The sequence below is a fragment of the Charadrius vociferus genome, unplaced genomic scaffold, assembly GCF_000708025.1.
Source record: "Charadrius vociferus isolate BGI_N301 unplaced genomic scaffold, ASM70802v2 scaffold885, whole genome shotgun sequence".
Classification (NCBI taxonomy): Eukaryota; Metazoa; Chordata; class Aves; order Charadriiformes; family Charadriidae; genus Charadrius; species Charadrius vociferus.
In genome coordinates, this window is record NW_009648594.1 from 57,227 (window position 1) to 83,113 (window position 25,887).

Below are 25,887 nucleotides of genomic sequence, written 5' to 3' on the forward strand. Positions count from 1 at the left end.
TTCCTGCCATCTGACTTCCTCTAAGAGTAACTTCTTGACACTTCTAGAGGCTATTACCTGTCTTTTGAAATCCAGTCTTCACTCAGTTTTCCAGTTGGTGTTACTAAGTTGTGATCATCACTCTCTCTAAAAGAACAGAATCTACCAGGGAGGAGACGGATAACGTAGGGACTCTGGGAACGTAGGAACCTTTCCCAGTGTAGTCAGACAAAGAGAAAAATACTCGTAACTGTATAACTGTAGGTTAATGCTAACTTATTTACAGCATTTCTTAGGCTGCTGTTGAACTGCCGTGGGATAGGGGGCTCTTGACCTAGCTCAGCACCACAACTACACTTCTCCCACGTAAAGCAGGTTCATGCTCAAGGACAGGAGTTGTTTGGAAGGACTGGTACCAACTTTGCATTACTGGTCTTTGTGGTATACTTGATCTGCAAATTAAAATCAAGGCATATAGACTTCCCTCATTTCTGCGCCAGTTAGGGGGGGCGGTCGTTGTTGTTTGGGTTTTTCTACTTAAAAGTTTTTTATATTCAGCCCCAAGTTCCCATGGGTGATTAATTGTTCAGTGCAACGATCATGCCTCCCTGTGCAAGGTTATCTGCATTGAATTTTGCATTCAGAATTTCTTTGCATTCTGTGCAAGATTGCTTGTTGCTCTGCTGCCCAACATACTAATAAACTGTATGCTGTTAGGACCTATGCTAAAAAGTGTTATTTCACTTGCGTTCATGCAGAATTCACTTTCAAAAAGCATCAGTTTCACATTGCCTAGAATCCTTCAGTTTTCAGAGCTTTGCAAGAAAAAGGAACACAGCAAGAGCAATTTGCTACTTCAATATTACTGTTTATTTTATTTATAAAATGGGTAATTACAATATCAATTTTAGTGTAAGGCATTTTCTGGGGAGTTCATAACTAGCTGGAGTTAATGATCCTTAGCTTTGTCCTACACTATCAACTCTCCCAGCTGGTCATTAATCCCTAGGCAGTACCATGTGCATGAAGCCTTAGTTTGTAAATCATGATCAGATCATACACTGTGCAAATGTTCATGACTCTCTCATTCACAGCCATATCCTTCACTTTTAAAATATTGTGTATTTTTAATGTGCGAACTGGGTTTGAACTTGTTAATTTTTGTGAATCTATAGTATTTTAATTATTGTGTTTAAACAAATACATCTTTTTTTATATATATTTTCTATGTTATATACTGAGGCTGAGGACGGATAGGCAACACTTTCTTAGCCCTAAGTCACAGCACTGGATTTTTTTTTTTTTTTACTTTGCCCTTTCGGCAGTCTCTAACCAGTAGACAGTTCTTTCAACAGTGGTTATAACCACAAAACATAGAGGCCAAACATGCCACTAGAGTGTGGAAGCAGCATTGTTAAAATCTCAGTTATCCAGGCATCTCCTAAGGTTACTTCACTACTTCTGTTTCAACAGAATTTGACAGCTATTGCCATTATGTAGGAGCAATTGTGGTTTGTCAATCCTTCCCATGCTTTAGGGGGAAACGGAGCCAAATTACACTAATTTCTACAGGGATTTATGCTCAAGCCTGGATGTTAGTTTAATTCTGAATACAGCTGCTATTTTGTAGTGCCTGTAGAGGGAGGGCTTAGATTCTCTGTGAGAGCTGATGCTTTGTTAAGCTAGAAAAACACAGATATCAAGAATTTCACAGCTAAACTGGCAAGAATAAACTTTTTTAAAAATATCTAATAAATTACAATTCCTAGTTCAGATCCTACACGTTGAAGTCAATACTGGATTGAAGGCAGAGATCATTCAGTCCTCAGTATTTGATCCTGGACATGAACTTAGAATTTGGTCATCACCAAAAAAAGTTATGTCCATCTAAGTAGATCAAAATCATGGCCTTCAGCTGGTGTACTCCCAAAGAATTAAATTTCTAAAAGAATTAATATTTCCTCTTTGATGATCTCTGGAGTAGACAAGAAACAGCTTAGCTTGTGAACCCATTCACAAAGAGCAGGTTTTGTTCCCTCTAGAAGTTAGCTGTCTACTCCAAGGTAGTCATACAAGCTCCTCCTATCATTAATGGATAAATAGAAAAATACTCCAGGATTTTTTTTTTTATCTTATCGTAATGTGTGTCTAATATAGGGAAGGTAAGCTGCTCTCTAGTGGTGTTTCCATTGACTAGTGGTAGCCTAGATGGCTAGTTTAAACTAGCTGTCATACTTTTTCATGACTAAAGGTAGGCAAGTTGCGTCTCACCCTAAATGTAAACATGTAACTATAAGACTAACTTTAAAGAAAGAGATTTCAGTGTCTACAGGCATGGCCAGCCTCAAGCATTTGAAAATCAGGTCCCCAGTATTATGAACTTTGTAAAGTGAATAGTCTATTCATTTTTTATTTTTAGGCTTCGTGTTTCTGAGGTCAGGGGAGGGATTTGAAGGGCTTGGAGTATGGGCTATGGATGTTTATTGCCTTTTCTTCAAATTTGAGAACGGAGATTGTCTCCCAGGAGAGGGGGGAACTGGAGAGTACAGGAAGGGCCAGGAGTTGGGGCTGTTCAGAAAACCACGAAGCAGTGCAGGAGTCGTGACAAAGTGGTAAGGGCTGAAGTGTTGGGGCTTCCTCAGCGCCGATGTAAGGAGAAGCCAGTCCCGCAGCTGTGATGGAAGGCTGCTGGATAATGACAGAAGGGCTTTTGTTGCTCCTGTTTGTTGTAAATAGCGTTTTAAAACCTACTTAAAATGCAGTGCGACCTGGAGCTGAATAAACAGGAGAAGTCCAACCTGGAGTAGGAGAGGAAATGGTGGGGAATGTAAAATAATGTAAGCGTTTATCTAGCTGAAGGCTAGGCCTTTAAACAAATAACCACTTTACCCCAATTATAAAATCACTGAAAATATTTAGCATCAAAAACTCTTGAGCTTTGGAAGATGGTCTCCCACAGGAAGTGCTCATTGCCTAAATTTAGATCAAAGCTGGAACTATTTAGTACAAGACTAGAACACAGATTCTTGTGCTAAATTCTTCCATCCTCCTGCGTCCCGTCCCGTCCTCCCCCCTTCTTCCTCCCGTATGTAAAAATTAGCCATGTGCTTGTGTTACCTATTTTGCAGGTTTATTTAAAACTTCTCCTCCCTGAGGAATGCTGTATTTTTAAGTAATTAGTCACTGGAGTGTGCAATTTCTCTGGAAACTGCAGCAGAGCGGCAGTGGGATGGCCTCCGCAAGGGGGATCGGGGTGTTGGGAGGCGGCAGAGCCATTACGTTTTCTCCTTTTACTTTTGGTGTGACTTTTCTGAGCAGGAAATGCTTTGAAGTGCACCACTGTACTAAAAATAGCAGTCTTCTAGGTAGTGTGTTTAAACATACACTTCTGCAGAGAGCAGCAACTGACAGGAAGCCTTTCTCAAATAGCAGAGAATATTTCCAGTGCTGCCGTACCTTTTTCCCTTCCTTGGTGGGATGATGGTTATCAAGCTCTATTAGGCTGATTGCTATTCCAGTTAAGGCAGCCGTGGGGGAGAGGATGAAAGAGAGACCTGCTGGGGAGGCTCAGCGGAGCTTTTCCTACAGTACCAACAGTAGTAGGACTGTTGCTATCAAGCACCACGAGTGCCCGTATCGTTCTCCACTATTAAAAAGGGAAGGCAGTGGCAACACGACTCCCGATTTGCTACAGATTTGTTTTATAGGGCATCCCTCAGCAGCAAGCCTACGTTTCCCTGCTGGCCCACCAGCTACTGTGGAGCTGCTGTGGTGGAACTTCACCCCGCACCCTCCTTCCCTGTGCCCCGCTGTTTTTGCTGTCTCTCAAAAAAAAAACCCCTCGTGTTTCTGGCTTCAGCCAGCACACGCTGCCGCTGGTCGGGAGCAGTCTGTGTAGTGGTCAGCAGATGGTCAAATCTGACAAGGGATGGCTAACAGCTTGGGGAAAGGAGAGTGAAAGTCTAAGGGTTAGGTCCAAGAAATGTCATGCCCTGACAATGACAGGTATTGCCTTGCTAAAGCAACGTTTTGTTTATCTGTGTTGTTTAGCACTGCAGAACTCTTCTATAAAATTGGGTATGGATTACTATATTCATATACACATGAAGAAACCGAGATGTAGAAATTTGAAGTAGCTTATTCTTGGAGAAAGTACTTGGCGTAGTGTGGAATAAAATCCGTATCTCTTCTTTTTTAGCCAGTAGATGATATAGACAGCCTGTTTGTCTCACAGGGACTTTGCGATGCCACAGTCTCCACCAGTGCCGTTCCAGAAATCATCTTAAGCATGTACCCTTTTGTCCTAAAACTCAAGAAACTGTTATGGTGTTCCTCACATGCTTTATCAACTCTGCTATCCTCTTGATTTATGTGGAAATTAGTATCTTCTCAATACTTTTCTTTGGACATGCCCCTCATCTTCCAAAAAACCTATTTCTTGATGTCCAGAGTCTATTAAATTATTGAAGAACATTGGTTTCTTCTTGAAATTCTATCAAAAGCTTAGAATGGGGATTCCATTTTCTGAATGTCTTTCAATTAGAATTCTGTTTCCAGAAGTTAGTAATAGATTAGCTTGAGAAGATAACAGGATTTCTAGCCAATTGTATGTTTATTGCCGTTAGCAGGGAGAAAAAGACTATATTGATTCCACTTCTGATTTACTTTTCACTGCTTTTAATCCTTTTAATTTATGGCCAGTTTGGAGCAGGGATTTGGTTTTGTTTACCTTGTATGGCCCAATGTTTTGCCCATGCTACGGAGTTAGCTAATGAGCTAACTTGGGGTTTATATAAGGCAGGGATAGTTTCAAGTTGCGTCCCCACCAAAAGACATCCTGTTGTAAGGAGAAAGTCCTAGAGGCCTCTGTCAGAAGAGATCATAAAGGAAATGTATACATGTATGAAGTTTGGAATACAGGGTCTCGGTGCAAGCCATGGGCATTGCCTGGAGTGGAAAAGAGATCTCCAGAGAGTTTAGGATCTTATCCAGTCCTTCACAATCCATGGAAGCTAGACTTTGACATAGCAACTTTTGTAAACCAAACTTCATGTTGAGGTGTAACTGCCTTTCAGTAGAGCTGAAAAAAATTCTGTAAGCAATTAACATTTTAATCTACCTTTCTCTACATAACAGTGATAAGTACTTTGAAAGCAGGTACGTTTTCAAATGCAAAAATATTTCTAAGCACAATTTGTCTTATGCTTTCTGGCACTTAGTGTCCAAGCTCTACAGAGATTGTTGTAATTGCATTGCTTAAAGATAGTGAAAATATGTGCACGAGAACTTTCTTGTGATGCTTAGCACTTTATCAAGCTTTTTTTTTTTTTAATTCATGACAAATAATTGTTTTACAGGGAGGTTCAGGCGTGCCCTCTATTTACATAAAGTTCAATTTAGACCATTAACAAAATAAATATAGAATATAAATAAAAAAAAATCCTATGAAACTAACCAAGTAAATATTTTAATGGTAGTTTCTGTGCATATGGTGCCATTTGAGGGTGGGTCTGGAAAGACTTAAGCTTGCATCATAGCTTGGTGTTAATTCTGCATCAATCTTGGAGCTTTTTGCATCAGTTGAGAACCTTCATCTCATCAAAAAGTAAAGATGAAATATTTGGTATTTATTCTGTTAAGCAAAACAAAAGGAAGGTTATGTATTTGTGGTGTTATAATACATCTGCTGTATTTGGCCTTTCTTTGCCACTTCCTGAGAGGAATTAAAAGCATCTTGTGGAGGGCAGTTTTCTGACACATTTGGATCAATATGTTCTTCTCTGACTTTGTTTTGGATTTGTTTTGGTTCTTTTTTTTTTTTTACATCTGATGTTTAAACAAAGAATTGCAGTAGCCAGAATGTTTAGGAAAAAAAGGAGGGGGGGAAGACGCAAAGTCCTGCACAAAACCAAACACACACACCCCCCCCAACATATAAAACTTCCCTTTACTGTTGTCTCAAATATGTTTAATGAAGGCCGTATGTCTTCATTCCCCCAAAGAGTACTGAATCATCCTTCTATAATTTATGATACCCTGCCTGCATCAGTCTCCTCTACTGGCTCTTGCAGTCTTCTTGTATCAGATCTCCCGGTGCTCAAAATGTGGCTCCTATAAACATCGTTCACAACTGTCTCTCAGAGCACCTTTCTGAATCTGCTTATCACCTGCCTGCGCAGTGATTTAGGCTTCTCATAATCACATTTGATTCCACCTGCCTCTACCTTTTCTGTTGGTGTGCTGTGGCCACCCAACTGCTTTGAAGTTCCTGGAAGGCAGCGAGTCAGCGGGGGGATTTGTCAAGAGCAGGGAATGTCAGACCAACCTGTTTTCCTTCTGCAAGAGGGTAGTGGGCTTTTTGGCATAAGAGAAGCAGCGTATGTCATTTGTCTGGGTTTGAGTAAGACTCTTTGGCCCTCTTACGCGTGGCATTCTCGTAATCAGATTAGAGACGCATGGTCAAGACGAAACTGCAGTGGGTGGGTAGGAAGCTGTTTGGAAATCCTTACACACAAAGTAGTTATTTAAGGATTCACTGTCAAAATGGTGATGCTGTAGGAGTCTGTGCAGCATCTAGAGCTGCTCAGTGTTTTAGTTAACCTAGATGACCCGGTGAGAGAATAGAGTGTATGCTTGGTAAAGCTGCGTGTGACACTTCGATGTGTGCAAATACACTGGAGGACAGAATTCAAATTCAGCTGCAACCAGGAGATACGGAGGAAAAGTCTTAGGAGAACATTCAGGATGAACAAATGTTATTTATTAGAATTAGTCACGTTTAATGTCACAGAGTTTTTAAAAAAAAAAAAAAAAAAAGGAGGGGAAAACTGTCTAGATAGGACTTTTTCAGGCCTGTGTGTAGGGATCATAGTGAGCACAAGATGAGTGAGAGTCAGTAATGCCATGTAATTTAAAAAATCACAGACTTTTCTGGAATATGCCATCAGAGAGTACTATGTGTAGAGCAGATTTTCTGCTTCACTCGGTAGTTGTAAGGCTTCATCATAAATCCTGTTCTGGACACGGCACTTCAGCAAAAGTATGGATCAACTGAAGACAGTCCACAGGAGTAACGAGAGGTCTAGAAAACAGGTTATATGCTGAGGAAAATTTAACACGTTGAAATTGCTTATTAACTTCAGCTTAAAACCCCAAAAGGCACATGTTTTCAAATACAGAAAAGGCTAGAAAAAGAAAGGGAAACACAATTTGTTCTCCAGATTCAAAATACAACAGGAAGGAAGAGCCTAAATTTCAGTGAGGGAGATTTTGCATTGACACTGAGGAAGAAAACTCGAAGAGTGAGGATGGCAGAGTGCTGAAACCAATTCCCCGGGGAAGCTGTGTATTTTCTGTCACTGGATGTCTTTAACAAGAGGCTATATGAACTTCTGTAGGGAATGGCATACGCTAATTTTGCCTTGAGGCTTTAAGTTTCTTCCAGTCCTCTGGTTCTGTGATTTCCTACCATTTCGCCAATAACACCAGCCTCCAGACCACCCACATGCTGCTTTTTAACAGAGTAAAATCCATCCTCTTTTGCACCATATATTCTGATCTGTAAGACTAGGCGGTGATGTGGAAGGAGTAAAGAGTAGTACCGTGTTTATCTGCAACCAGTCATCCAAAAAAGGTATGTAGACATGTAACCTTGAGTCATCTTAGTTACCTTTGAATAAAATAGCCGGGCTTCCCAGGAGCAGGTTAGCTGTGGCAGCAGGAGTTTAGTACAGACTAAGGTACACCGCTTCCAAGCTAGGCTGAGAGCACCTCAGTAGGTAGTTTTAAAGCCCCATCTCAGGTATTTCTACATTATCCTGTGATCTGCGGCATAAGCTTGTTCTCAACAAATAACAAGTTCACAATGTGGCAGTAGGACAAAAAAGAACAGGAAGAATTGTATTTCAGTTGTGTGCATGTTTGTGGTGGTATTTCTTGGTTCCCCATCCTTCACGGCTGGCTGCTCGCTCACTGCCTCCCTTCCGTCATTGCATTTTTCCTAATGAAGGCACTGATTTTGAGTAGGTTTTTGTTATAAATACTGTCATGAAATGTTTCCTGGGCAACTTGGTGGTAACTGAGACTGGACTGCCTGTTGGTAATTATTACCCAAAAGAGTTTTACCTTATTTAAAGGTTTAAGATTGGAGATGATAGTTGTAATGATTTCCAAATTTCAGTCAGACAAAGATTTTATTTCTGCGGGTTTATAGACAGAGAAGCTGACCAAAAAAAAAAATACTGGTGAAAATCAACATTTGTAAGAAAAACATGCAGGTCAGTATTTATGTTAGTATAGGATGAACTTATTTTTTTTCCCATCTTTATTTCATGATAATTTTCTGCTGAATTGAATGTAACTAGATGTCTCTTTTTTTTCTCTTATTGTAGAGAAGTTATTTTCAGTGATTTGGAATGTTGTGAGCAAAATAAATTCCTAAATCTAGTAACTAGTTGACAGGTTTTAATTTATAGAACTCGATTGAATTGTGTATTTCTTGCAAGTTAACATACGTAGAGTTATTCAGTGTTAAGGTTTTGAATGTGACAAAGAAAATGCGTATGGGGAATTGTTTTAGCCATGAAGCAACTTTTCCATCGTATGCTTTTAATCAAGTCATAAAGAGACTAGAAATATGACTGTGCTGAAAGGAATATTGGTTATACATATATAAACCCCCACCTTCATCACTGTTGGATCTCTTGCCCTGCCAAATTATCCCTGCTGTCTGCACCGATCACGGAGTTCACAGGGAGAATCTCCCATTTGCCCGACGTATGGATCGTGTGGATCTGTACATCCCGATGATGGGGTTTTGAAGGGGTGCCAGTGCCACACGGGGCTCCCCAAATGCAAGGCAGACGAGCCCTGGGAAGCCTGCACAGTCCCCTTTCAACAACTTTGCGAGCTTCCTCCACATCAGGCTTCTTGCAGGAAGCATCCGAAGCCGGTGCGGGCGTAACGGTTGTGGGGTGCCTGGCTCGGCGCGAGCAGGACGCCGACAGCAGGCGAGCAGCGACCTGTACTGTGGGTTTGTGGTTGTTTGTTTTTTTTATTGCAGCCAGGCAGTGAATTGGATAACTTGGAGGAGATTCTGGATGACCTGCAGAACAGCCAGTTACCGCAGCTTTTCCCAGATAGCCGCCCAGGCGCGCCAGCGGGCTCAGTCGACAAGCAAGCCATCATCAATGACCTCATGCAGCTCACCAGTGACAGCAGCCCCGGCACGGCTGTGGCCACCCAGAAACCAGCAATGAGGATTTCACAGAGCAGTGAGTCCGCCTTCCCGCGCGTGTGTCGGCAATGCTTGCGAACCCCCAAAACAGTGGTGGCGGCGGTGGTGGTACAACTGGGTCGCTGGGGAGGAACCGGGCAGCTCCTGGTCCTGCTCTGGTCTTGCGTGATGACATAGCGCCATCTGCGGTCGTCCTGTTTTGAAACACATGTGGAGGTTATGTCTAATTCATTCAGCACCCTGGAATTCTGTGCCTTTTGAGGAGTTTTAAGGGGTACCTTCAAAATAAATGAAACGTCCCCTGCTGTGGTTAGAGGTGATGCTGCTGTTGCAGGGGGGTTTGGCGTGGGGAGGGCGTGCATGTCGTCGTGATGCAGATCGCTCCTTTCCAGCAGCTCCTTTGGTAAAAGGGACGAGAGAGGCTTGAAGGAGAGTCGTCTTCTAAAACCGCAAGATTAATAGAAAGGCATATGATTAAGAGGAATAGCCAAGTTTAATTTGAATTTGTGGCTTTTAATTGAGTCACTTCCAGCTGACAGTGTTCCTTAACTTTATTAATTAACTCACAAATCAGTGTGGAAATGTTGGTCTACCACCATAGAATAATGGAAAGTGAGCAAGACAGCAGTCATATCGGCTACGAATGTTGAAGAAAATAGCATAAAAAGCCACTGTTTCATTTTTTTTCTCCTGTTGGCTAGGATGGTAGCATCTGTTTACTTCCTTGAATGTACACTGGTGGGGTTTTTTTATAAAACATGGGGTTTAGATAATATTTTTTGCCACTCTAAAGATACTAAAATAACACTGTGCCACTTTCAGGTGAACTCAAATTATTACTTCAAAATGTTTAAATAAATATTAATATTACTATTACTATCAATAATCAGTATTAATGTTTAAATGCCTATTAAAACTACTACAGATACTTAAATGATCGTTTGTTATCAGATGCTTGGATTTAATGTACTCATTTTTGTAAGTATGGAGATACGAGCAGCACATAAGACAGCAGGAAATCTCTGTGCTTCTGAAATCTGTAGCATATTCTTTCTGGAGCAAGGTCTGCTGGTTCCTTCCACTGTAGCCTTTTGGCTTTCCAGAGTTAACCTGGCTTTAAACCGGCTTTCCAAGCTACTGGCAGTACAGTAACAGTATGATTGTAAATGAGAGCGTCCTGGTGGTTAGCAACAGTTCCGTAAAAGCAGCATCCTGTTTCCCATGTAAGTTAAAACCCTAAAACTTTTTCTGCCACCTCAGTCCTGTGTCTGTGCCCGATTCCCCTAGGGAACTTTTGCCTTGTTTTCAGTAGAAGAGCATACAGCAAACAGGTGCACAGAAATAGTGAGTGCCTTCTTATATGCTCATAGAAAAGCAATGTAGAATGAATGTCAAATCATACACAATTTCAAAAGAGGTTTGGGGGTTTAAATTTTTTTTTTCTGAAAAAATTACCCACTTTCATTTTACCGGTTTTACATGAAAATACATAAAATATTGTTATGTGTTTAAAAGCTGCTCGATTTGCCAAATTGCTAAAGTCTGTTGCGTGGGGGACAGGGAGCCTCCTTCAGTCCCATCCTGACCAAGAGTAGAACGGTGTGATCTGAGCACCATGGCACCTCATCAACACTGTTGCTATTTTGTGCTGCATTTCGAGCTTTCCTTTTTGTAGGATCAGCGGGTGCTGGCAAAGCTACCCATATAATAACTTATTAATCTATGTGATTTTTCAAACTTCTGGGGCAAACTGTTCTGAAGCTGTCACTGAAGTTCAGTTTTGGTTCAGTCCTTACTTTATGATGCCCCTAAGCTTGGGAAAGTCATTTTTGTCTCATAAGTAAGCTTTGTTTGCTTCGTTGAACAGACAATCAAGACAAAATTTTGATCTCACGGTTAGGATTTCAGTGTATGTGATGTGTTGTATTTCCTATACACGCATATAAGCAAATTCACCTGGCAGAGAACTTGTGTTAAAACAAAAAAAAAATACAATGAGTTTCTGTAGTCTGATTTTATAAAATAAGAAGAAAAGTCAGAGACCTTTGTAATAAGATGTTTCTGTGCTTTTTAACAAGCTTAACAAACTTCATCTAAGTTCTCAAATTCAAAAGTATCGCTACTTTGATCTAAAATAAGAAAGAACTTGTTTAACTTCTTTGCAATTTGGTGAATATAAAAATGCAGAAGTTGCTTTAAGGATGCTGTTATATCAGAGGCTCTCCTAGGGGAAGCTATCCGGAAGTATTGCAAATAATACTGTCACATAAATGGTTAATTTATTTGTACGTATTTTATTGGTATGATTGGAAATGGAATCACAGGCACAAGGTCAGTGTATGATTCATGTGTGAGAACTAGTTGTGCACATAGGGGATGCTTTCATGCATTGGAACATTGCCCAAAGACCAGCTGAGCCAGATGCATGCCAGTCATGATCTGAAGCTTGCTTTTCTGAGACAGTCTGCAGTTTTCTTTGTAGAGGCTGATTTTAAGAGCACAAAACACCTCAACAGAAGAAAATAGTTATGTAAAGGTGACAGTAGCCATCAAGGATGGTTCTGTTTACCAGAATATTACGGTGGCACAGCTCTAATTCTGGACTGCTTATTTGTTGTTGCTGAGTCATGGAAGGATTTATTTTTATTAATGACAAAAATGTAAATAAAAAAAAAATTAAGAGGGAGATCTAAGAGAGGAGGTGTCCCTGCCCATGGCAGGGGGATTGGAACTCGATGATCTTCAAGGTCCTTTCCAACCTAAACCATTCTATGATTCTGTGATCTAGAAATGGAGCTGCAGGATCTGATATAGACTCAGTCTGTCCTCAATTTTGGTAACGTCTTCAGGGGCACAGCTTATGCCAGAAAACTTTCAAAACTGAAATAATTCCTAACAATCTGCCTCAGGATGACATCTGCATGCAATTAGAGTCCTACTAGATATAAGATTAATTGGCAGTAGTATGCACATCACATAGTGGTATATTTTGCTGTAGTGGTTCTTCTGTCTGTTAAATTGCCTCATTTAAAGTTTTAAAAATATATGTCATATCTGTTTTAGTGTCAGAATGTTCCATTTCAAAATTTACATAAAAATGTTGAGAAGGGATGTTTCTCAGACAGATATGGAGTGGGTAAATTATGCAGCATTAAATAGCTCAGCCCAAGAGCTTGAAGTGTGTTTGGGTTCATTTTTGGGTTTTTTTGGTTTTCTTTTTTTTTTAACAAGTAAAGTTTCCATTCTTGTAACTTTGCTTTTTTCTTCTTTGCTCCTCCTGTCTAGCTTTTAATAACCCACGAGCAGGGCAACTGGGCAGGTTATTACCAAACCAGAATTTACCACTTGACATCACACTGCAGAACCCAACAGGTGCAGGAACTTTCCCACCCATAAGAACGAGTAGCCCCTATTCAGTGATACCTCAGCCGGGACTGATGGGCAGGAATGAAGGGATGATAGGAAATCAAGGAACTTTAGGCAACAGTAGCACAGGTAAGATGACTTTCATCTTTTTAAATATACTTGAGTAACAGACTATATCATGTGTAACTTTATGCTGGGGTTATGACAAGTGCAGGTTATTATAAGTACTTTTCAAAAAGTCTGAGGAAAAAAAGCATGTTTCATGGGCTTTTATGTATTGGCATATTTATTTTGAATTCCTGTTTCTGCATATTTTTAGTCCTGCTCTTTATGCACTGCTTTTCACCTACCAGAAAGCTTCTAGATGAACACTGTGTATTGGCAATTAGAGTCTGTTCACATCAATGTTCCAGATTCAGCTGAGGCTTAGATAGGTAAAAGTCCAATCTTTCTGGCTCGAAAAAGCAAATAAATTAACCACTTTTCTGTATGGGTAGTTATTTCGAAACAGAATTGTGGGCATTACCATTGCCCTTATGATGTGTGTATCTCTACAGACTTTGGTTTTGCTCTCGGTTATCCTTTACTTAGTAGCCTTAGTTCTCATTTTAAATTAAAGAAATGTTAATGTTTTCATCATTTTCTGAAACATAAACTTTTTGGGAACCATCAGGTGTTGCAGTGGTATTACCTCTTGTCAGGGATTATGCCTGATTTGTGGTGCATTGATTTCTTCATGCCCTAATATTGTACAAAGATACCATAGTGGGTTTCCCAAGAAAAGTCTGTCTGATTGACTTATTTGTGCAACAACTGCTAAGAACTCTGAGTGACTAAATAAATGGGCATTGTAAGTCCTTTCAGCTGGCTATTCACTGTCAAAATTTTATGTTTAGTTTGCATCAGTATTAAAAAGACATGCTGCCAGACACTGAAATATCCTGTTCAAGCAGTTAGAGGTCAACTTGTAGTCTTTCAAGTGTCCTATTACTTTCATGTTCTGTATACATATTAGAGGATGTTATTCATCTTATGTATACAAGTTAGAGAGTATTATCTGTGTTCGTGCCATTTGCTGTAGCACACCACATATTTCAGCTGATAGAATATGTACACAAATAGAACAAACCTGAGGATGGAACACTGAAGCAAATTTTGTACAGCAGCTGAGACAATGACCCTCTTCAGAGGGTTTTTCTCCTTGGATATATCAACAAATAACTGAACTGAGTAGTAATAATTATTTGTGTGGCTTTTAGTATTCATTTAAGGATGTTGCAAAATGCAACTGGAGAGACCAGTAGTCCAATCTGAAATCAGTGTTTTATCTGCTCTTTTGACTGTATAAAATTGAAATGTATAAACACTATGAATGCACGTCTTTGGGTTTGGGGGGTTTTTGTGTTGGGGTTTGGTTGGGGTTTTTTTGGCTACTGTCAGAGTGTAGTACTCTATATATTCCAAGTGTAAATAAACTGTATCAGTTGTTTACAGTAGATGTAGGAGGACTTCCCCTAAAATAACGGTAATGAACTTCAGCATCTATCGGAAAGTTCCTGTGAGTAATTTCCCTGCACTGTATATTGGTTCGAGATTTATCTGGGTGAGCCTTGAAGCTAAGAAGGCCGTCGGTTCTGAATGAAAGGACTTGCCAAACGATGTTTGCAGAATGCGAATTTAAATTCAGTCCTTCTAATTTGTAAGCGTGTGTAGCGATAACATGTCGTTACTCAAGTCTTCGTTCTCACTTAGCACTTGGAAAGTAAAGCACTGACACACACATCAGCAAACGTGATTCATTTCCTGAGGAAGGAAGTCAGGGCTATCCACACACCCTCGGCACCTGTCGCAGACTGCATGTGGGAATGCTTACTCTGAACAGCGTTTCGGAAATGGTAAAAGGATCTTCCTCATGTAAAATGCATAATAATCTCCAGTCCCTTGACTAAGCAGCATAAGGCATCATTCTCTAGCTTTGCACATCTGGACAGACAGTTGTGGTACAATGCGCTTTGAGTGAAACTACTGCATTTTTCTCGCCAAAAAATGCAGCTCATCAGGCAGTTGTAATGCAAAAGCTGTTCTGAAGCATGTGCCGGCACCTAAGTCTGTTTGTCTTTTGTGCAGGAATGATCGGTGGCAATGCCCCTCGGCCTGCCATGACATCTGGAGATTGGGGAAGCCAGGCTCCTGCTGTGAGGGTGACCTGCGCGCCCACAGCTAGTGCCATGAACAGACCGGTGCAAGCAGGCATGATCCGCAACCCCACGGCCAGCATCCCCTTGAGACCCAGCAACCAGCCTGGCCCAAGGCAGATGCTTCCATCTCAGGTCATGAATATGGGTAAGTCAGGGCATGTGTGAAGTTGTGCTTTTTGGCGTGCGCTGGATTGTCAAAGATGAAGCAGGAGAGAAAAAAAAGAGAAAGAAAAAAAAAAGACTGATTTCAATTATACATTTGAGGAGTACTGTATCCCACAGTGAAAGTTTCCTTTGGAAGTGGGAAGGAGGGTGTGTAGAAACACTAACTTTCAATGCATGTATTGATATAATTCCAGGTACTCTGTAGCTCCACAGTGGTGTGGCCAAAGAAAGAGGATATGAAGTTGCTCTTGTTTATTAAAGATTGGATTTTTTTAAGAGGAAATGCTGGGAACATTATCATTGTTCTGGGTCACTTTTAAATCAAGTACATTAGGATATTTACTCTATATACTGTCCTTTTCTTACGCTTATCTTACTAAGTTTTTGCATCTATGATGTCACATCTGTTGGTTTATGGTTTTGAACCACTTTTGGAGTTCTCATGTTATTTTCTCAAACTTTAAAAGCAATTTCTAACAAAAAAATCACGGTGCTTTTAAGTGTAATGTTACTGAAGTCTTAATGGTTTTTGTTTGCTTTTACTGTAAATAGATAATTCAATGGAAAGAATTCGCAGGAAAGTAGATTCTTTTCACAAAAGTTATGTGGTTATTTTTCATTTATTAGGGCCATCCGAATTGGAGATGAACATAGGGGGACCTCAGTATAGCCAACAACAGGCACCTCCAAATCAGACTGCACCATGGCCAGACAGCATCTTGCCTATAGATCAGGCAACTTTTGGTAATCAAAACAGGTGAGTCTTACTGTCACATCAAAACATGGAGAGATTTTACAGGTCTATGTATTATACATCTCATGGAAACAAAGTGTTCTACATATTCACCAAGCATACATCAATTTAATGGTTGTAGTATTTGATGGTCAGGAAATGTATGCACGTTCCAGTAACACTTATAAATACTCTCTTTGCCTTTTAATGTGTTGGAAGAATTGGAAGTTCTGTATCACAGCGCATGCTGCCAGTGCTTTGGGTAATTGCACCATTTTCACCTCTCAAGCATTAATATGGGCATGATTCTGTCTGGTTTTGCTGGTTTTAATTGTTAACTATTATACTTAACCCTAAATGTGGGAAAGTGCTTGAGCCTTTGTAGTTATAACATAGCTGTCTTCTCCTGCAATGGGGTAGTGCTTTAAGTAGTGCAGGACATCATTCATTTCTGTTTGGTTCGGGGGTTTTTAATTGACCTAAATTCTGTAAAAAGTGAGGAAGGAAAAGCGAAGGGAAATGGAGACTGCCTATTCCCTGAAGTTAACTCCTTCTCTGGTATCCAGAACCACAAATGGATCACAAGTTATGTTACTCATATGTAATATATTAACTTTGTTCATTATGAAGACTTCTAAATAATGCCATAACTATGAAAAGCAATTTACACTTCTTTAAAAAAAGACATGTCTTTTCCAAAAAGTTTGTTGCTTAAATTAGAGAAAAAAAAATATATATATATGGACTGGATAAGTGAAACAAAATGGACAGATAAAGGAGAAATGTTGAAATATTTTTAATTTCATGAGTTGGGATATTTTTTAGAAGTAAAGGGGAGGAGTGCTGAAAAGTAAATGAAGAGGAAGCAGTTGGAAAAAAGTGTGTTTGAAGAAAGATTAATCTTCTGACTACATTATCTTCATTTTCATTATGACAGGATGTCCAAAAATATTATCTGTTAATTTAAGTGTGGCATTTTCTCTGTTACTTTTCTAACTTTTTCATACTTTTCAAGATGTTTTCTGGTGCTAATTCTCCCCCAGTTAAGGTGACCATATGCCAAAAGCACTGTTTGTGTAACTTATTTTTTCACTTAAAAAATGATACTATAAAATAAAACGCAGGGCCCTGTTTGATCAGCAGGCCAGGCAAGTAATTCTTCCATTTTATTACCTTTGCATTTCTCATAATTTCCTTGTAGCTGGAGACAGTGAAAAAAATTCCCATTGTGTTGCATCTGAAAGTAATCATAGTTTGACCATTTACACCGAAACAGAGATGGCAGATTGTTTGGTGCTGCCATTTCTTATTTTATTAATCCCTGAGATTTGTATTTTTATGACCTCATTATCATTGTTGGTATTAAATTTGATAAAAGTTAAATCATAAATAAAAGTAATTCTTTTAGAGGAAAAAATAACATTATCATTGTGGTATATGAACAAAATGGGGAAAAAAACAAAGTAATTGTTATACTTTAACATATAGAATTCGACAAATATTTAAAACTTTTTCTTACCATGTGTATTCATGCCCGTTTACAATTTGAGGGAGGTTTTTTCGCTAGTCCCATTGATAGATTATTTTTCAAAATGATAGATTCCTTCTTATAAGACACCTTTAAAGTTTGCAAGCAATTGGATTCAAAGGATTTTTTTTTTGCTCTTCCCTTTTTACTGATTTGTAATTCCATCAGTGAGAGTTATAGAAACTTCTCTTTATATGAGATTGATTAACACTTTGCGATGTTTTAAAGGTATGTCATATATATCCTTATTTTTATTTTTTTACAGCCCAGGATCTAATTAAAAAGAATACATTGTTGTCAGTTTTCCTGCTTGCCATCCTTTGGGGTTTTAGGTGTATAGCCTGACGATGCAGCTCTCTGCTTCTGCTTAGCTTTGACATAGAGATTAGACTTCCATGGCAACCATATATCTCATTATGGAAACTAAATATACAAACATGTTTCTTTGTTTTTCCAAACAGACATGTAAAAAGGGTTCACATACAGTGCTGTTTCCTCCCTCCATGTGTGACAGATTTTGTTGTCACTGAGTAATTATCTGGGATGATATTCTGCCGTGATGTGTGTATAGTAGCTGCCCTTGCTTGCAGAATGCTTTGCTCTTTATATTTTCTATTGTAGCCTTGTAGTATTGTGTGTGAAGTAGGGCATGTATGTGAACTGCAAAACACATCGTTTTGCTGCAGGTAAGGTGTTATTTCAGATTTAGTTTGTTTCTGAGTAAGTTTTGTCCTTCGGGTTTGGAATAAACCTTTATTCTGCCTTTGTAACTGTGAGTGTGCTTTGCATACAAATTCAAAGGTGAGGTCAGCAGGATTTATAGAACCAGCACACTCTGCCTGACAGTATCCAAATTCTTGCTGTCACCCTTCTGAGGCACATAACCAAGTCCATACACTGGTACCCAAGTGTGCAATTCCATAAGATAGGTTGAGCTGATGCAGTGTTTTGCTGCAAACAAAAGGGGAATGTCCTTCTCTCCCTGCTCCCTCATGCTTCTGGCCAGCTCTTCCAGATGTTCAGTTTGTGTGAGCTCAAACGATCCTCAGACCCCTCTGTGACCTCTTCCACTTGCTTAGTCTGACAGAAAACCAGTTAAGAAGAGTGTCTATGGAAAGGAGTTCTTCTACTTGTGACAGTTTACTTAATCTAACATCTAAAATTCAAAGTTACAATTAGTTTAAAAGAAAATTAATCAACCTTCTGTGTTCAGTGACTGTATTCTATGCTGACTTCTCTGTTCCTCTGTTGACCCCGTAATACGAAATCAGCACTCGGGTGTACCTTTGATGTGCTTGCTCACTTGTCGGACACACCGTGCTTGTAGGGTCTTGACAAGCATTAATCACACTATTTAGTTATTTCTTTGGGTAGCATAACTTTTATCCAGAATAGTTTTCTGAACAAAATTGGCAGCCATTAAAATAATTTCTGTCTCCACTTGTTAATTCAATTTGAGTACTAATCCTCTGATATTATTTCTTGTTTTTCAGCAGCTGTTTACCAACGCTGTGTTCATGTTTTCACAGGCAACCGTTTGGCAGCTCACCAGATGATCTCTTGTGTAATCATCCTTCATCAGACTCACCAAGTGATGAGGGTGCTCTCCTGGATCAGCTTTACATGGCATTAAGGAATTTTGACGGTTTAGAAGAAATCGACAGGGCTCTAGGAATACCAGAACTAGTTAGCCAGGTACACCAGACATTGCGTTGCATGTAGTAGGTATTGGGTTTAAAGGATATGTTGTCGAGGTGGAGGTACAATTTGTGTTGAAGAGGAGGATTGTACAACACTTCTTGCAAGCTAGGATGGAGTTACATATTTTGGTGGGTGTCCACCCAGGCTCAGTGTCGCCTGAAAAGGTTCCTTCAGCCCCAGATTTAGCCTTCCTTCCTCTCCCCTGCTTCACCAAGCTCTCCTTCTTCTGACCTGCGGTCAGCCACTTCGCTTTATGGAACTAACCTGACCAAAACCCAAAACATTAGCAGGCTTCTGCTTATCCAGTGGTCAGAGGAACAACTGTGTGGGAGAAAGGTAAGATCACGGCCAACAACAGGGTACAGGAAAGAAGAAAAAAATGAAGACCTAGGAGCAGAGAAGCAAGACCAAGACCTTTGTGTGATGGGGGCAGCAAGCTTTTGGATGAGCAAACCTGTATCATGTAATTTCACCCGTAGTTTTTCCCTTAGGTGACTAACATGGGTTAAGGGATGAGTTTCACCTGAAGCACTTAAAACTGTAATATTTTTTTTCAGTTACAAATATGCTTCCTAAACTTTGCAGCATGAAATTGTTCTATGCTTTTTCATCCTGTTTTTTCCCCAAAGTTATTTTTATTGGCTTCCAGTTGGTTCTTGTCCATTTCAGTCTTATGTGGTGAAAAAAAAATGTGGTAAACATAAAAAAGATTTGGGGAAAAAGTTAGTTCTTGATGTTTCTGGCATCAAAATTACATTTCCAAAAGCAACTTCACATGTCTCTCTAATGATTTAATGTTCTCAGAGGAGCCTTGAATACCCGTTTCATTTCCCAGCACTCATCAGCACCCTGAGCATAACTTCTGAACTAACTCTGCATTTTAGGAAATAGGACCAATAAAATCCTGCTTTGAACAGAAGGAAACTATCTCTAAGTCTATTTGGTACAATACAGAACTCAGTGAGGTGTTAAGATCAAGATACAATTTATTGGTGAACTTCAATTTTTCAGTGTGAAACTTTCATGCAATATTACGTAGCTTTTGGAACACTACCACCAAAACATATGAATAATGTTTTATTTCAAACTAAGTGATAAATATATTTCTATTTAATTAATATCTCAGTGGAAACAGTTGAAGAATTTTGCAGATAAGAGAGCTGTCAGATTTTAGAACATGTTTTTTAAAATATCCATCAAACATTTTATAGGAGCTTAAAGTCTTTCTTTCATGAGGGCACTGAAATTTAGATTAACTTGATTTCCAAGGTCAGTGTGGAATAAGCTATAAAATTATTCTGGCTAGAGCAAATATTAGGGAAGTATCTAGAATGGAGTTTAGAATTGTGTTAGCTTTTTTATGCTAATGGATAATCAGTTTGTGTGAAAGTGCCCTGAAAGAATTAGGCACTCTGTTCACATTAGCATCTTTATTTGAAGTCATTATTTTGTTTAGAGACACTGATAGAAATATACTTTCTTATCCTTATTCATTTGTAACGTCTTTGAATTTATCTCGGATTCAATAGCAAAAATATGCTGGCATCACTTCATTTACAGATTTTAATATAGCGTTTGTCATTTCAGGTTTTTATTCGTTAGTGGAATAATACAATGGCTGTGTTAAGAACATGACAGAGATTGTGGGTCTTTGTTTTAAAATAAAAATAAAAGGAGGAATATGAATATGTTTTGACGCTCAAAAATACAATTCTATTTGGTTTTAAGTTTTATATGTAGGTAAAGAAAGTTAATGTAATTTTCTGTTCACAACCATTCACATGGTGGAAGTTTGGTTTTGCAGGGTGGCTGTATGAGTCTCATATAATCCCGTGAAAAGCCACGTCCCACCAACTGTTTCTGTCATTCGCATTTTTCTGCAGAGCCAAGCTGTCGACCCAGAGACCTTCCCCAGCCAGGAGTCCAGCATCCTGATGGAGCAGAAGGCTCCCGTGTTCTCCCAGCAGTACGCGGCGCAGGCTCAGATGGCACAGGGCAGCTACGCGCCCATGCAGGACCCGAACTTCCACCCCATGGGGCAGCGCCCGGGCTACGCAGCCCTGCGCATGCAGCCCCGGCCCGGCCTCCGACCCGCCGGCATCGTGCAGAACCAGCCAAACCAGCTGCGGCTCCAGCTGCAGCACAGGCTCCAGGCACAGCAGGTACGTCCCCCTTCCCTGCCCGGTTTCACGCTGGCACAAGCGCCTCCCCTGGGCAGCTCGTACTGGCAGCTTGCTCCAAAACAGACCAAGCCTTAAGTGTGTACCCAGTTTTATTACAGCCTAATTCTACTTTTAAACTGAAAACGCTAGCCATAATGAGTTTTGCCAAGACAGTGCCTTACTCATTCTGGTTTTTGGTCTTCTTTTTGCATCTTTCTGTTATTCTTTCTATAACAGAGGGCAAGAATGTGCCTAGTATTTAAGCCTCGGTCTCAGTAATTCTTTGAGCAAGGCTACAGTGGTGCTTTTCGTTATATAAGGTTTTTTTCTGTTTGCTGTATCTTGACTCCTCCAGCAATCTAAATGCTTTTATTGCTGCCTGATACCTACATCCTTTTTTTTTTTTTCCTTGGCCTTGGTCTACTTTTGAGGACCATCTTAAGTTGTTGTTTGTTGTTTTATTTTTAAATATATAGGTACATAGTACCAAAAATAAGATATTAGTGCTTTTCTAGTGGAGGAGGAAAGATCATTTCTGCCTTCAAACATCAGGATAGGATCTAATTCAGAATAAACGTCAACAGTCCAATCTCAAACTCAAAAAGGACAAGAGCTGTAAAGGCTGTAATTTGGTAAACAGCTTAGTTGTTATTTGTATGGTGTATTATCTCCTTAAGAAACAGGATTCTGGGGATGATAATAGGACTTGAGCCAGAAAACTAGTCCCTGCTTGAATATGTAGAACTAGGTCCTCAACCAACTGGTTGGGAAGTTGATAGATGCACCACTGTATATAAAATTTCCCTTTTGTTGTTTTCCTTCTAAAACCTTTGGGTTTTGGTGTTGGTTGGTTGTTTATTTCTTTAGAATCGGCAGCCACTGATAAATCAGATCAGCAGTGTCTCCAATATGAATCTGTCTTTGAGACCTGGAGTGCCAACGCAGGTGAGAGAAATAGTACTTTTAAAAAAAAAAAAAAAACAACTTTGTTTTCTTCTTTCTCCCCCAGTTAAATACAGTAGTGATGCTGTGTGGTAAATACACACAATAAATTCTAAAGCTTGAATACAAATAATGCAGTCTGTATGATAAGAGGTATTTCACTGTTTTATTTCTGAGAGTCTTTCCCATATTTACATGGGGTGGATGGTTGTTTACTAGAGATATGATATAACTCCATTTTTAACAAAGCTTCTCATTTCCTAAAGAAGCATTTTTTAATGAGCTACTCTGTTTGCAATTACAAATTGCTGCAACATTAAACACTGATATTATTTCAGTTACTGACTCTTGCACTGTTGGAAGTCTTTCGCAGCAGAAGTATTAATAGGATTATTTTCTTGCATTTAATATTATCGTTAGTTGTGTGGTGGGTGGGGGGAAGGAGCTGGAATCTTCCAGATTGCTCCAGTGGAGCAATGGTCAGGTTGCTTTAGAAGGCGTTATTGATAGGTGATGGTGGTTTTCCCTGCAGGGCCCTATCAACGCGCAGATGCTGGCGCAGAGGCAGCGCGAGATCCTGAGCCAGCACCTGCGGCAGCGGCAGATGCAGCAGCAGCAGCAGCAGGTGCAGCAGCGGACGCTGATGATGCGAGGGCAGGGCTTGAGCATGACCCCCAGCATGGTGGCCACCGGTGGCATACCAGCAACCATGAGCAATCCACGGATCCCACAGGCAAATGCGCAGCAGTTCCCGTTTCCTCCAAACTACGGTACTGGTTCCACCCCCCCCGTGCATTTCAGCAGTCCTTGTATCCCCTGTATTCCCCCCAGTGCTGGGTCCAAGCCCTCTTCCCACAGCCAATTGCCTGACTCCCTGCGAACCATGGGAAACGTGGAGGGTCAGGCCCCTTGGGTGTCCTTAAATGCGACACGGTACCTGCCACTTCCCTGGCTCTAGTGCCACGTAGTCTCTGAGCACCAATCTTTTTTTGAGCCATAGCCAAAGTGTGATGTGTTTATTTGCATATATCTATACAGATAAACACGTACAAATGTGTATGCATACAGGAGCACATACACGTGTATGTATTGGCTTGATGTCTTCTGAGTTTTGACTAAACTCAACAAACCAATATATACAGTAAAAAGTGCAAATGAAGAAAAAGATATGAGTTGATGCTGACAAACAGCATGAGGTGACCAGAAGCTTCATCAAAAGCAAAGTTGTACATAATCCTTTTCAATCGTTTTTATATTGGTGGGGGTTTTTTTCCATTTTGGTAATGAGTTATTGCTTAAGTATCAGCTAGATTCTTCCCCCCAAAAGATAATACTTCATATGTGCGTTATAATGTAAAATTGGCAACTAACTATTGAGTTTAAATAATAACAATTTGTTTCAGATTAGGTATTTCCTGCCCTGTGCTTGAACTTGGAATCATAGAATAGTTTGGGTTGGAAGGGATCTCCAAAGGTCATCTAGTCCAACACCCCTGCAACGAGCAGGGACGTCTTCAACTAAATCAGGTTGCTCAGAGCCCTGTCCAACCTGACCTTGAATGTTTCCAGGGATGGGGCATCCACCACGTCTCCAGGCAACCTGTGCCAGTGTTTCACCACCCTCACTGTAAAAAATTTCTTTCTCTATCTAGTCTAAATCTAGACTAGTTTAGATCTTTTAGTTTAAAACCATTACACCTTGTCCAGTTGACAACTTGTGTGCAATATGATAGCTAATACCATTTTGTCTGTATGTTTTATAAAGCTGTATACTGCTTTTTTGTGGGGGTGCATGGGGGAGTTACCTCCATATGGTTATTGTTGTACAGCTTCTTTATTTGTAACTATTGTATAAGTTATATTATGATTATATTAAATAATATGCAATGTGTAAGTTCTGCTGATACAACAAATTATGCCCGTCTAATTCTAAATTTGCTATCTACTCTTATTGATCTGTTATCTTTTACACCAATAAGAGGTTAAGTCATGCAGAGAGTCAATACAGGAATATATTTCATATCACCTGATTCTTATGCCAGCATTAGGGGTGGCTTGTTTCTGTTGAGCATGCTGTTCATGATGAACTTAAACAAGACCAAGCAACTTGGTTTAAAACAAAATTTCTGCACGTAATTGGCATATAACAGCTTAAACTAGGTTATCTTTGCAGATAGATTTTTTTTAAATTTTACAAAGTCATTAAATGCTCCCACAAAATGTCATTGCCTGTTTTTGCAGGGACACAGAAATAGAGATACTAATGTTCTAGGAACTTCAGAAAAAGTTGAAAGTTATAGCCTAAATGTTAAAAGGTAGTGCCATGCAGTAAACGGGTCATGCACAACTTTCACCATTTATAGGCAGAAGCAAAATGTTTTATTTATTGCTTTGAATGCAGTTTCTGGAAAAAAAGTCATTTACCAGTGTTTTTCTTTTGGTCTGTAGAGAGGAGAGACCGCTTATGTGATTAGGACACACAGGTAGCCAACATACCTACACAAAATGATTTTTTTAAAGGTTATACATGAGTATTAGTTGCTGATGTCTTGCGTTTTAATCTAGATCCCACATTGCAACACAAGGTTATAGGTTCCACATGAGATAAGTAGGACTGTGTAAAGTTACATGTCTGCAGGTATGAGCTCTTGGCTTGTTTTAACTTTGAATGTACAGTGGCTAAATTTCTTGTTTTCTTCAGGTATTAGTCAGCAGCCCGATCCAGGCTTCACAGGGGCCACCACTCCTCAGAGTCCACTGATGTCCCCAAGACTGGCTCATACTCAAAGCCCCATGATCCAGCAGTCTCAGGCTAATCCTGCCTATCAGTCCTCTACGGAGATGAATGGGTGGGCACAAGGGAATATGGGTGGAAACAGGTAAATCCACAAAAAAACCCAAAATGAACACACAGTGTAATGGGGTCGTTTATGGTCTATGGGGTTGTTTATATGTAATTGTTTGCTTGTTTGTTTGCTGTTAACTATCTGTCCTAAAAGAGATTTCTTTTCAATTTGGCTTGACGAGTTGGTTTAAATTCTGTCTTCATACAAGGCAAAGTGAGTGCATAGCTAAAAGACCTGCATCCACACAATGCATTGCTTTGTCTGTCATAACTGATAAAACACTGTGTGTCCTTAAGAAGCACCTCTGCTGCACAGTGAGCTCCAGCCCCTAACGTTTGTGTGGATGCATTTCTTCTGCATACGATTTTCATGTGCTCCCACACTGCTTTCCACACGGCCGGACCAGCTGAGCCAGAGCCTATGCGCTCCCTACTGCTCTGGGATTGCGGTGACTGGATATCACATCCCACTTTAAACGCTGGAGTGCAACAAGGTTCAGTCCATTAGTGCTTGCACATACTGGAGGTTAGCATATACCTGTCATTCTCCAAGAGCATTGTAGCATGCCTCATGCATGCAATCACCTTTTCAGTTGAGGCCCGTGCCCCAGTCGGTATAGCTCTAATAATAATCAGTCTGTCCACATTGACTGCGTTGGGTGTCGAACGCTATCAGTAGGCAGCAACGAGCTCCCGGATGACAACGCTCTGTGCTTTTCATTGGAAGACAGGAGGAGCTATCAAGTTGGTGTAAAGCCTGTGTCACTTGACAGTGGGGTGCACACAGTTGTCCCTAGCACAGTGCTTTGGTCATCCTGAAGTTCTCGGGCTGCTCTTCCTATCCCAGCCCAGCAACAAACAGTTTTCCCACTGGTTGACAAAGATTTAATAAACCCAGAAAAACATTATTTCCGTGACGAGGCTGATCCAAGTTCCCCTTAAAGCAACTGATTTATCTCTCATCTTTGTCCATGCCTCTTCCTCACTGTCTTCCTGAAGCATCTGCAGGAGGCTACTGCTACTGCTGTTGGGC

The 25,887-nt window shown here is 40.1% G+C and overlaps 1 protein-coding gene across 1 annotated transcript in view; it reads left to right on the top strand.

The window, feature by feature from the left end:
• Positions 1 to 25,887, top strand: part of NCOA2 (nuclear receptor coactivator 2) — a 76,763-nt gene that overhangs the window by 38,651 nt on the left and 12,225 nt on the right. Inside the window, exons 10-18 of the mRNA XM_009886217.1 lie at positions 9,041 to 9,251; positions 12,500 to 12,709; positions 14,708 to 14,923; positions 15,571 to 15,700; positions 18,734 to 18,899; positions 20,789 to 21,067; positions 21,935 to 22,012; positions 22,542 to 22,779; positions 24,711 to 24,888. Coding sequence (XP_009884519.1) covers positions 9,041 to 9,251; positions 12,500 to 12,709; positions 14,708 to 14,923; positions 15,571 to 15,700; positions 18,734 to 18,899; positions 20,789 to 21,067; positions 21,935 to 22,012; positions 22,542 to 22,779; positions 24,711 to 24,888 — 1,706 coding nt within the window. The remainder of the gene's footprint in view (positions 1 to 9,040; positions 9,252 to 12,499; positions 12,710 to 14,707; positions 14,924 to 15,570; positions 15,701 to 18,733; positions 18,900 to 20,788; positions 21,068 to 21,934; positions 22,013 to 22,541; positions 22,780 to 24,710; positions 24,889 to 25,887) is intronic.